General features: G+C 44.0%; 1 protein-coding gene across 2 annotated transcripts in view; it reads left to right on the top strand.

Annotated features, from left to right (window-relative positions):
• LOC142579840 (uncharacterized) overlaps nucleotides 1–4,465 on the top strand; it is a 378,351-nt gene extending 373,886 nt beyond the window's left edge. For both annotated transcript variants that reach the window (XM_075690453.1, XM_075690444.1), the window contains exon 7: nucleotides 4,038–4,465. In XM_075690453.1, the coding sequence (XP_075546568.1) occupies nucleotides 4,038–4,063 (26 nt within the window). In that variant the 3' untranslated portion in view covers nucleotides 4,064–4,465. The remainder of the gene's footprint in view (nucleotides 1–4,037) is intronic.
• The last annotated feature ends 8,599 nt before the right edge of the window (nucleotides 4,466–13,064 follow it).

The following is a 13,064-nucleotide window of genomic DNA, read 5'->3' as shown; positions in this document are numbered from 1 at the left end:
TGTGCCCGACCTTGTTTCTTTTTGCTGAATGGGGGACAAGTCAGCTGCAAGGAGCAAAGCTCGCAGCCTCGTCCAGATCATTCAGGCCAACATGATCGTACACAGCTACCGTAAAGTTAAGCAGCGGCATGCCTGCTTTTTGTGGGCCAATTTATGACATCGGTCACGAAATCGGCGCAAGATGGTGTCACAATGATGGTTCTTAAGGTACCAGTACAAGCCAAGACTAAAGTACCCAAGCAACTCAGTCGTACAGCTGCAACCAGTCAACTATAGTTGAACTATTTTGAGAGGAACTTAAAGTGTACAAGATATCACAAAAAATATTTAAGTTAAGTATATAAGTTACAATGCTAAATATGGCTTTACGAAAGTATTGCTTAAATTTCAAAATACTCTAAATGTATTAAGAAGGCAGTATATTCAGTAGAGTACTTCACGTATATACAAGTCTGAGTCGTATTCATTACATACAATGCTATGCTAGCTTCAGTTGGCGTCGAAGCGTTTTAAGAACAGTAGGTTAAACACTATGGTTTGTATCTGCGTCTCACTCATCGTCGCGACTCACATCTCTGCAAGAGTCATGGCAGTGTTACAGTTTGATGCTTTGACATCTGGGATGACGAGCTTCTCATAATCCTGTACATTAGGGGCCCTATAACGTAAAACTATTCCAGTATGTTTTTATTCCAATCTTCTGACGTCGAATTTGCGTAACCGCCGACGCAAGCATCGCGCAGTGACCCACGGGGTTGTCTGAACAGACCAATCAAACGCTCTCCTCGTTTATAGGAGGTAAATTTTGTTTGTTTTAAAACGAATAACATTGCCTACACTGAGCAGCTTGTCTTATCTAATTGGCTGATAAGAGGCGAGGAGCCCGCTGAAGTGGAGAGGGATTCGATGGGGCCGAGCCGGTGCACTGAAAATGGATAACCGGATGGAGAGGTTGGCGGCCTCATCTGCGATGGGTCCCTTTTCCTTACTTAGCTTGCGGTGGCTGGCCGAAAATCGCGGCGGCATGCAACGGAAAGTTAAGAATGCCGCTAAAACGGATCCTCAGCAAAGAACAGTTGGCAGAACGAGGTCGCAAACGTGCAGAAAGTGCTCGAAAACGTTACACGGCCACGCAAAAAGTTTTATTGTACGGAAATAAACCCATGCTCTCCGGCAGGTGCGAGTAGCCAGTGCCTGAGCGATCAGCAGCAGCCATCTTTTATTCCTTTCGGAACGGGGCAGCCTGCGGCTATTCAGAGAAAATTTCAGTTTTGTTCGGCATATTAATGCATCTTTAACGCGTACACGTCACTTTGACGGGGCGAGTTTTTGCGGTTTTGTGACGTCGCGTGAGAGGCAGCTGAAGTGGGTGCAGCTCGAAAACTTTCGACCAATAGCCAAGGGCTAATGGCGAAAAGGCGTCAAATCAGAAATAACTATTTTTCTTTTGTTGAATCCAATCACGCATAATCAGATTGTACACGTGATATCGGATGGGGAGCTATCGCAGCTTGCGTGACGTCGCGTGACTCACAGGCGAAGAATTGGAATACAAAAATTTGGATTAGCTTTGCATTATAGCGCCCTAGGACACGGTTACGATTAGAAATGTTAGAAACTGATTCAACGATTCGGCATGTTTCGTAACATTAACACTATTGACCTCATCAAATTTCCATTTAAAGCACACGTGTTTTTTTCTCGCGCTCAGAGACTCGTTAGTTAGATATATAATTTTAAGAGGCTGCCGGTTGCAGGGAGCTAACAACACTGATTGACAGCGGCATTGAGTCGATTCTGTGGATTTGCAGTCCCTTTCCTTATCCCGCTGCATGCGGACTATGCGTCGCACTCGTTCGCCTTAGGCATCTGTCGTGAGCAGGAAAAATGCGACAGAAAAAAGCGTGGGTGCCTGATTGTGCATCCAGGGGCAGCTCAACACGTACTCTACTTCCGACAAACCTTGGACACATGACGTTCCCTTTGTTTTTTTTCTTCATTCTTGTTCTTTATTTCTTTTTTTTCATCCGAGGAGCGCAGAGAGCATAGCGGGAAGTGTAAAAGCGTGAGAGCAGACGCTAAAATGGCGGGAGTGCAAGAGCAGGGGTGGGTGCTAAGGGAATAGGCGCGTGCCTCACAAACCCTTCGGCACGCACTCCCATTAGCATAGCGAAGTGGTTGAGCCGCGGAAAGAGAAAACTCATTGGGCTTAATAATTAAGCGCGCGCGACAGGTGCCGCGAATCGATTCGCTCTAATTGAAGCACCCTGTTGAAATTCCTTTTCCAAAGCTCCGACGCCGTGAGGGAAAAGGGCGCCGGGGAAGAAAAGAAGGCGCCAGTCGGGCGCGTTCTGTGCTCGCTCAAACGGCGCCGCGAAAAACGAAGTCCCGAAGAAATCAAATCAAAATGCGGAAGCGCCTCCCGACATCAGCCAGTCAAAAGAGAAATCGACGCTGCCGCTCAGCAAGTGACACGACATTGCACTCGGGCTGTGCCTGATTACAACGCACCGGCGATAGGCGCTGGCTTCGCGAGTGAAGCAAAACTCAGCTGTTGCGATGACTAACTATACTGAACAGTGAAGTTCGAATAAGTTGTTTCGACCACTATATGAGGCCTTATTGAAGTCTTCCGCGAATAAAGACATAGGCTGGAGCACGAAGTTACTTCGTTGCAAGGTTCACCCACTCAGTGACAGCTCGAAAGTATTCAAGCTTTACCCACATGCCCGTTCCAATTTCCTTCCACCAAGATTTAGGAATACAGTCACTAGAACACTTCCGGGTTGAGTTTTAACTGAGCACTAAAACTTGTAAGAACTGCATTAGGATTGTGACACACTTGGCTTTAACTTAAGGTTGATGTTACAAAGTCAACATCGACGCGATTTGCAAATATGTTGCGCGGTGCGCGCTATGATTCATTTACCACGGGTTACGCATTAAACGAACGGCGCGGCCAAAACAAGACATATACATATCTCGGTGTCTTTATTCAGCGTAATCAAACATTATGCATTTAGTTATTTTACTGCGGCCTACATACATCTGCAGTATTGTCCGGAACCAGTTTTAGTAGAGAGATATTTGTTTTCTTTTCTTGCGCTTTTCATGTGCAAATAATCCGGCTAATGCCGCGCTTTAAGAACTATCTGTGTCGTCAACAGGCTGGGAGAGTTGTTACATTAAAAAAAAACTAAGACCACTCAACTTGACGCGGTTGTATGTGGTGCTAAAGGAGTACTTATATATCACTTTAGTTTCAAGTTATGGGTGCGAAGCCTGCCTCTCTGTGTTTACAAAAAATAAGTGACATTGAGAACGCAAGGTGTAGTTCAGTTATGATCGTGACTATGTACCTTGGTCTTCACTTACTGAGCACAACCTTGCCTGAAAGGCTTCCAAATTTATTGTTTCGCTGGGGCATGAACCAGAACAAATATACCCCAACAAAAATTTTAGGAATGCGCTACTAATCGAAAATTACGAATAACATATCGAACAGTACACTATTCGATTCGGGTTTCGAATCGAACAGCCACTATAAGTATGAACAAATATTTTTGCATAAGGCATATTTCAAAGCGTCAACTGCACCCAGTTAAACGCAAAATTGGAACGAAAGTAAGATAAATTTCATCCACGCAGGCATGATATTAGTATAAAGTGCAAGAACCTGCATAGTGGAGCAGTCTACGTCGCTCGGGCAGGCAGACTTTACAGGCTGTACAGCTATTATTCGATTTCGCCAAAAAAGTCCTGTGCAAGCGAAGAAACTCTTTATTTGTTCCTGTTACCCCATTCGTGCTTTTTAATGCTAACGATATGGATACTAGGGTGTGAGCTTCGTTTTATGATTATAAAACTCCAATTCAATATTCGAAAGCTACTCGAAAAGTATTCTATATTCGATTTGATTCGCTTCCAGCCCTATCGATTCATATTCGATTCGGTCTCGCAGATTGCCATTCGCACATCCCTAAATCATAAGTAAGTGATTGTACTTTTTTTACTGGCTCATATTTTCATTGCCGCAGGCTACATCGAGGTCCTGCCGACGTAAGTCATCATCTACTTGTCCGAGACGGGAAAGAATGCGTACAATGGTTTACGGCGTATGACCGGAGAGGAGGCCGGACAGCCACGTTTGCCTGGACCCGCGACGGCAGCATCCCGGGTTCACACCTGACCCAAAGTGTCGCGGCTTGGCTCGAGCGATATAATGATCAAAAGGAGGCCGGCCATGCCAGAAGGAAAGCGGAGCTGAAAACTCCCCACCAAGGACGCTCTCATGAACTTTTCAAAGATCGCGAGGCACGGCCTTCTCTTGAACGGGTTCTGTGTATCTTAGTCTTAGTTGGCCCTGCATACTCTTACGTAGGCCGCCCTCCTATTTTTTGTTTGTTTTTTCGCCTCGCCTGCCTTTCGGTGCCGTTGCATTAAAGAACAGAAAGCATTGCTGGAATGGCTCGCTTGTCTCCGTCATTCTTCTTGCTACGATGGTATAACTCAACTTTTCAAGAGCGTCTCGTCCCCTTTCCACGGTGGCAAATGCTCCATGTGGTTGAATATGTAGTCGTTGTATGTAAGAATTTTTGACGTCGTGCAATCATGCGTACGGCTTCGGGTGGACTATCCTGCCGGTATGTAAGACTATACATGAAATGCCGTTGGAGTCAATGAGCCTGATCAGAGACTGAATTCCATACAGTCAAACTCTGCTATGACAATCGAAATGGTAAATTAATAGGCACATTGACTGAGAAGTGGCAATTACCAGGATATAAAAGACTGAGTTTATTGAGGTGTTTATTCTAACCTACCAATTAAGGCACCTTCTTATAACAAACCAAGCTCTAAGGGGTCTTCTTGGTGCTAGTAATTATTTGTACAGCAGGAAGCACTGGATAAAAAGATGCCACAAATAAAGAGAAAAGATTTTATTACCGTTTTAGAAAGCTTACCCACCGCTCAGAAAATTCATCGCTGATGTATTTCTTTAAAGTAAATGTTTCTGTCCCTCGTGTATTAATCTGGGTGTATTAGGTGCATAATAGCTGGACTCGGATAAGATCTGGTCTGTAACTGCCGCCATTCGACAGATTGATTTTTGCTTAATTTTGGACAAGTGCCGACATTGCGACACTAGAGCCACCCTGGAGCATATCCTATGGGAATGTCCGGCTGTAAAACAGGATAACGGTGATGCAGCCTCAAACAGCGACAGCCTCCGCGCACGCTGGCAGTCTGCGTTGCTCAGCTCGGACCTGCAGCACCAACTCTGGGCCGTCCAGCGAGCCGAGGAAGCCGCCAAGGGTCAATAATCGTTGGCCGAAACCTAGGCGGGGTCCAGGCCCACCCCACCAAATCGCAGGGCACTGAATAAAGTTATTTGGATGAATGAAATGTTCGTGTTGGAATCAGGGTGATGCCGACTACTTCTCGCTTAGACATGCAATAAATATCGAAGATAGGCCGGCTCAAACAAGCAAGCAAACAAGAGTAACAAAGTGAAAATAAATGTTGGAAGGTGCTAGCGCTTAGCTCGCAGACATGTGACATATTGGTCCCACTCATCAGGGCAACGTGACTGCGCTGTAGTGGTGAATTATAAAAACTGCGATTAAACTTTTTCGTGACTATATTTTATGGAGCTCTTCGGGCCATTTTTACAGTGAAGCTGTATATGGCTAGCCTCCGGCGGTGGTCGATGTCCGTCCGTCTACGCGTCACAACGAGACGAAAAAATGTTCATCTCCAGTTTCTCGCGAATGCTCTCTAGCTAATACAGGTATCTTGGTATAATACATCTATATATCTTGGCATCAGGTATAATACTGGCATCTTGGAAAAATTATACTGAAATTGGCCCCTAATACGACTCTATCAATACGCCGAGTTTCGTTTACTTGTAATAATTCATTGGTTCACTGTGAAGTTGTAAACGTTAGAGAATTCCCGTCTGCTGTCAATACATGGCCGTCAACGGAGAGAATATGGCTACAGAAAACAGCTATAACTCTTGTTTTATCGTAACCATCTGGGAACAAATTATATGACAATTAGCCGCTCAGACGACTCTATCATTACATTGAGTTTCTTCTACTTTGTTAATTACGTAGTTCACATTGAAGTTGTAAATAGTGAGGAATTGCCGTCTGTCATGCGGCGGTGTACTTGCACACGTCACTACTTCATAAAAGAATAAGAATAAATCAGTCTACAGTCAAAAGATGTATTCCTTATCTGTATCCTTCAATAATAATAATAATAATAATAATAATAATAATAATAATAATAATAATAATAATAATAATAATAATAATAATAATAATAATAATAATAATAATACCTTTAGGAACATAGATGCGTCGATTGAGGTAAAACACACCACAGCTTCGCTGTGCGTCCTTCTTCACAGAATTGAAGGGCTGATGAATTTTTTCTTTGTATAGCTGTCAACCCACAAGACGGAAGAGTTGCACTGATAGTATTCATCGTCTGCCTTTTATGCTAAGTTTAGTTATTCCTTTCCCCTTCCATCAAGCCGCCACAACGATAAATGGAGACTGGACTAAGGCACATGAAAAGGCCAATACATTTTTTTGCTTATATTTGTCCATCGAACGTACTTACTTTGACAGATATTTTTATGACGACGGCCTGCCTTTACGGTTTTGGTGAGTTTAGGCATCACACTTTGCCATGCCCACGCCTACCAATGTCAATACCTATTTATTAGTCAAATGCACACATCACAGCCTTAAACCGCGTTACCCAGATAACGTTAGCCAAGAGATTCAACTAAAAGGAAATAAAAAAAACACGGTGCAAGATATAATTATAAGACCTACGGCGTTCGATTGTGAGAGGTTTGGTGACCGAACACCGTAAGTTTTAATATCGCATCTTGCACCATATTTTTAAATATTTTTTTCTAATAAACAGCTCGGCTAAAGTTAGATGAGGCACCCTGTATATGAGAAATACATAGAATTTGAGGCTTTGTACCGAGACTCTGTGACATCAGCTTTCTACCGTGCTTTTTAGTGCAGTGCACCTCCTGAGCTCACCATAGCAATGTTAGCGCAGCGACTAAAGCTAACGATTGGTAAGAGCCAGATAAAGCGCTACATTGCTCTGGCAGCGCGTATAGGGATATACATAGTAAATAGTGAGGTACATTTATATACAAGCAAAATAAATGTTTACAAGGAAACTCCTAAGCCCCAAGCATTGTGCGCTATCCAGCTATCCAGAAGAGGCTGGCGAATGGCGGACGGCGCTAATGTTAATTCAAGAGGGAAAAATTTAGTTCCAGTTCATGGTACTAGCGATAATGAATAAGGTGATTGTAAAATTAATTGCACTAGGGTAACGATTGGAATGCACATAGAAAATACCCTTTTGTTCTGTTCGCAGCCATAGCTCTCTAGTGGTGGTTGTTTAGTCGCTTCTAGTAAAATAACATGCTGCGAAGAAAGAGACAAGGAAGTTAACGCACTCACTTGACCAGGACTTTAGCGATTATGTGCAGAGTGACGAGGGCGCCAGCCTGTCCTGGCAACTCGATGCAGAAATTAAATGTGAGACGAGAGTACTGGGGCTACATGGGTACCACTGCTAGTAACAGTAGTGCTGCTGACTAGGCTAGACGTAGGCATTTAAAGAAAGGAACTCTCAGAAAATTTTTATGTGTGAACACGCGCCACCGAGCCAGAGTGAAACGCTGACGAGAGAGAGAGAGAGAGAGAGAAAAGGAAGGCAGGGGTGTTAGCCAGCCAAGATTCCGGCTGGCTACCCTGCGCTGGCCGAAGGGAGTAGGAGAATAGACAGAAGGGAGAGAAAGAGAGAGATTGAGGTAGAGAGACGTCCACGAACAGCACTGCAGAGTCAAAGGCGCAAGCACAAGCCATACGTTCTCACAAAGCACAGAAGTGCCTTTAGTGCCTTCTGAGACGAGAGAAAAAAAAATGTATTCGATTTCAACGTTTGCTAACGTGAGTGCGACTATAGCATCATTCGATGAGTACGAAATGTTTAGCGCCCAGCCGCGCAATGCCACCGGGCGTCACAATTTCGAGTAGTCACGCATGGCAGGTGTTTTCGTGCGTGCGTGTATGTTTTATCGCTCGCGTTGCCGCCAGTTGCCTACTACTGCCCATGAAGCCCAAGGGATATCGTAGATATTTTGACTGCATAACAAGGCGAAATGTCCTTCAAAACTGTGTAAACAAATATTTTACGCTGATATGTGGGTGATCACTGATAGCAAAAAAAAAAAATGAAATCTGAGGTGCACTTTTGCATATGCAAGAATAACAAAATCGTGCAAGTTCGGAAGTCTACCTTAAGACTGAACGCGAAAGCTTATATAACCTGCTTTTCATGCCACGGACGTGAGCAAGACTTTTCACACGCCCCCATGCAGCAATGGTTTTTCAAAAGTATTCCACAGATCTGGCTTCAAATCTTAAGCAAACTTCAGGCAGCTTTTGCATAGTCCACCGGACTAAACAAACAAGCCTGCAAAAAAGCACACCCCTTATATCTCGCCTCACAATTAGCCCATGATTGACCAAGCGCCTTGACAGGGTCTGATTTTGTTTTCTATTGATTAACACATGCATACAAGATCGAGAGACTAAGAAGTTCCCGTACGAAAATAAGACAAAAAAAAAAACAAGAAGCTTGTGAGACTATTGAGTCCGACGAACGTCTGACTCCACAAACCATCCCGCAGCCTCTGTCGAAGTTCGAGGATGGCCACACATACACGGACAAAAATAACCCGAGGCCCCCGTTACAATCCCAAATTTCACGCCAACGATGTTGCGTAGGATACAAGGAGCATGCTTTCCGTCAAAAAAAGGGGCCGGAGCGACAGCGGTTCACGCGCTTGCACCCCGAGCTACTTCATCAACAGTGCCTTCGTTGGTAGATCCCTTTGATATACCCTCCGAGCACTTGCGCACCAGCTTCTTCAAGCTAGATAGGAACCTTTGCTTTTCTGCAGTCGCTATAGTAAATATGTTGGAACAAAGTGTACGGGAAGCTGAAAAACCAAAAAAAAAAATTGTCGGAAACATTGCTGTGAAGTCTCCTCTGCGGTCTCCATCGCCTTTTACACCGCAGTGCGGCTGCTCTACCGCATCGACGAACCGCATCAACCAAGGCGCTGCGGAGCGTCGGAAGAGAGGCTGAAGGCGCACGATCGTCCGTGAGGTTCCCCCTCAAGGAAGGATACCGAGTCGAACCCATTCGCTCTGAAACGCCAGGCGGAAAAAAAAAATACTTAAAAACGATAGACGCTGAGGCTAACGTGCGACTTGAAATCACCACACGAAACTTTGACTTGTTCTCGACAAGGTCACAGCTGTGCGATGCTTCGTGCCCCGCCCGCCGCCACTGTTGTGTGCCCGGCGTGGTGTCCTCCTTAAGGCGTCGGTGACGCTTTCATTATGGCCGACGCATGAGACGCTCCTTCCTTCGCGATTGCAGCTTCATTCTCTTTCTTTTCGGGCGCTGCCATTCGCTCTTTTTCTCATGCTCGTTAGTTTTTTCCTTCATCTTGTCGTCGTTTTCACTCGGCAAACGGAATTTCGAGACAAATCGACGGAAGACGCAGAAAGAAGACCGGCCGAGCACATCTTCGTCGAGCGGCACCTGAAATCCAGTGGAGCCTTCTTTCTTTATTTATTTATTTATTTATTTATTTATTTATTTATTTATTTATTTTATCTTTGAGCTCTTTCGCCGGGAGCAGTTCGCCAAGCAAAGCGAGGTCTCCAAGGTTCACAGGTGAAAACATTTATTACCTCCATCCTTCCCGCCATGGTACCGTCGGACTAATATATATTTCTTTCCCTTCTTTTCAGTCCTTGCGTCGTGTTCGCCGCGTACATTGGCGTTGAACCGCTATAGCCGCTGGCATCCGCATCGTCCTGGGAAAGACAAAGAGCTCGTTTGATGCCAATGGCGACTCACCGGACGCCACGGTTTGGCCTTTGTATGTTTTCAGCGCCACATACTTTCCCGACACGTGGCTAGCCACTCTGAAGGGAGCACTCGGTGGCTTGTGCTTACGTCAAAGTGAAAAATTGGACTCTATCGCAGTATAACATCAGCGACAGTCAGAATAACCTTCCCTAGATGCTTTCTCGATGGAACATTTAGCTGCTACACGCAGTGATGAACGCGTTTATACGGGGTGGTCATTTTTAACTTTTCCGGAATTTTTATGAATCGCCTGTTGCAGGTAACAGAATTGTAATCCTTGAGCTGGATTATTCAGAGAGGCGCACGTTACTTGCATAAGAAATCGAAACACATAATCACCTGATAAAAAAATGTGCCAAATGACTTCTTAATTAATTACTTTACGGTGCATATTTCAGGTTACAATTTGTAGCCGGAAAGATTCCAAGGCGTGTCCATTTGGAATGTATTTCCAGAATGGCACCAGTTTGGAGATATGCGCCATCAAACTTGCCGGGAAATGTCACTGTTCTTCCACTTACTTTTTTAACCAAATGCTTTGTTGACAAACGCTTTTAATAAAACATTCGAACACTTCGAGTGCTTTTGGCACCGGCAAAATCGAGTAAAATTGCTAAGTTTCATTTTTGGCACAAATTAAATATAAAAGGGAAGCCTGGCTGATCTGATAGGCGAAAAATATTTGAAACTTTGAAGGTTCAGCCGATCGCCTTCATGACGTACTCTTCATGACGCCACTTGAGGCGAGGTGTAATGCGACACCATTTGGGGGATTATGACAGTCGATTATCTCCAACCTCACATTCTAGCTCCCTGAACTTCATATTAAAGGGCAACTTTCTTTGCGATAGTTCCTGGAGCTTTTCTGACCATCTCTGCGGGATTACTTCTGCTTTCCTGCCGAAAAGCTCACACTTCAGGGGAAAAAATGAGTCTACGTGCTCGACGATGGGATCGAACCTCGTTCTCGCAGCAGAGAAGCCCGATGCTTCAGCTATCAGGCCACAATCTCACGTACAGTTCGGTAGTTCCAACGCCAACTATTGCTCTGTGAGACTATTGCCGCGTCTGTCACAGTGTGTAGACCGGGTGCACGAGAGCACACGCGCATGCTGCAATTACCTTTACGTAAGGCGCAGGAATGAAATGGGCAAATTGATAGCATTTGATTAACCGCTTCACGAAAGCTTCGCTTCGCATAGATTCCAAGATGTGCGTTGGATTCGCTGTAGAAAGTGACACAGTTTTGTTCCCTCGCGCGTGAGTGCACGACGTGGGACCAAGCAGACGAAACGGAAGTCGATCCCTCTTGCTGCGGTACGAAGTAAAACAAAAACACGCAGACATTCCCTTTGTTTATTTATTTATTTATTTATTTATTTATTTATTTATTTATTGTACCCTCAAGGCATACAAGCATTATAGAGGGGAGGGGTCAATCATTCAACATAAATACAGTTATTTGCACATACACAATTAAAAAATTTCAAAAATGGAAACGAATGTAATTTCTAATAACAACGAAAATTCACACTATCATGCAAGGCTTGTACAATAATTATGGCAAGAAAATACTATTGCTGCCGATTAAGACACTAAAAGATGAAGTTTCCAACCGACATAGAGAATGTTTAAAGAAAAGAATGTTGGAATGCGTTAAATTGCGCTGGAAAGAGCTTCACGAAAATGGTCACAGTTGGTAATGCTAATTAATGAGGCGGGAAGGTGGTTCCAGTCGAGGCTGGCTTTGGGCAGGAAAGAGTGCGAGTATGTTGCAGTGTTTTGGTGAGGTACATGGACTTTGTGGTGGTGATCAAGTCTAGATAAAAGATAATTAGGCGGTTTAATCAGTCGGGTCCTAAGAACATGATTATGATGATAGATCTGATGAAACAATGCAAGTCGAGATAGTTTCCGTCTATTTACAAGCGGGGGCAGGTTAAGTATCGATTTCATGTTAGTTACGCTGAAAGTTCGATGGTACTTACTTAGGATAAAACGTGCTGAGTGATTCTGCATTGCCTCTAAGATATTGGTAAGAGTTGCAAGGCCAGGGTCCCAGATTGACGAGGCATATTCGAGATTAGATCGGACATAAGTGATATATCACTGTCGCTTGAGTGATGAAGGTGCGAGAGAGGTTTCTTTTCAGGTAACCAAGCATGTGATTGGCCTTTGATGTTACGTGCTCAATGTGGTACTTACATGAAAGGTCATTAGTAATATGTACACCGAGGTATTTATAGGTAGTTACGGATTCTAGCGCCTTGTGAAGAAGGTAGTTCAGGCAAGGCATGTTATTACGCGATACTCTCATTGATTTACATTTAAGAATGTTAAGCTTCATTTTCCACATTTCACACCAAGCAGAAATATTATTTAGGTCACTTTGAAGGATTATTGTGTCAGTATAATTAGAAATGGTGCGGTAGATAACACAATCATCAGCAAAAAGACAGACAGAAGAAGCAATGCTAGTAGGTAAATCATTAATATAAATCAAAAATAGTAATGGGCCTAAAACTGAGCCCTGCGGCACTCCGGAGGAAACAGGTGCCTCTAGAGAATCGGTTCCATTCACCGTGACGAATTGAGTGCGGTTAGAAAGAAAGTCGCGTATCCAGTGTTGTACTAAAGGGTCAACGTTTAGGCTGGTTAGTTTCAGCATAAGGAGCTCATGGTTTACACTATCAAAGGCTTTCGCAAAATCCAAGTATATGCAATCAGTGATGAGGCCGGCGTCAAGGAATGCGTGAAGATCATTAGTAAATGTAAGTAGCTGTGTTTCACAAGAAAAATGCTCACGAAAACCATGCTTGGATGGATGAAAAAGGTTATTAGACTCCAAGAAGTCAACTAAGCGAGTAAAGATGACATGTTCTAATATTTTGCAGGGAACAGATGTTAGTGATATCGCACGATAATTACTTGGGTTGTGTGCGTCACCAGACTTATAGAAAGGCACGACCTTGGCTACTTTCCGATCCTTGGGCAAGCATCCATCGCTGAGCGATTTGGTGAAATTGTAATTCAGAATGATACAGCTGTACTCATTAGTGTTTTGC

Source organism: Dermacentor variabilis, chromosome 1 (assembly GCF_050947875.1).
Source record: "Dermacentor variabilis isolate Ectoservices chromosome 1, ASM5094787v1, whole genome shotgun sequence".
NCBI classification, from domain to species: domain Eukaryota; kingdom Metazoa; phylum Arthropoda; class Arachnida; order Ixodida; family Ixodidae; genus Dermacentor; species Dermacentor variabilis.
The sequence above is the reverse complement of the archived record's forward strand: the minus strand, read 5'-3'. Positions and strand labels throughout refer to the sequence as shown.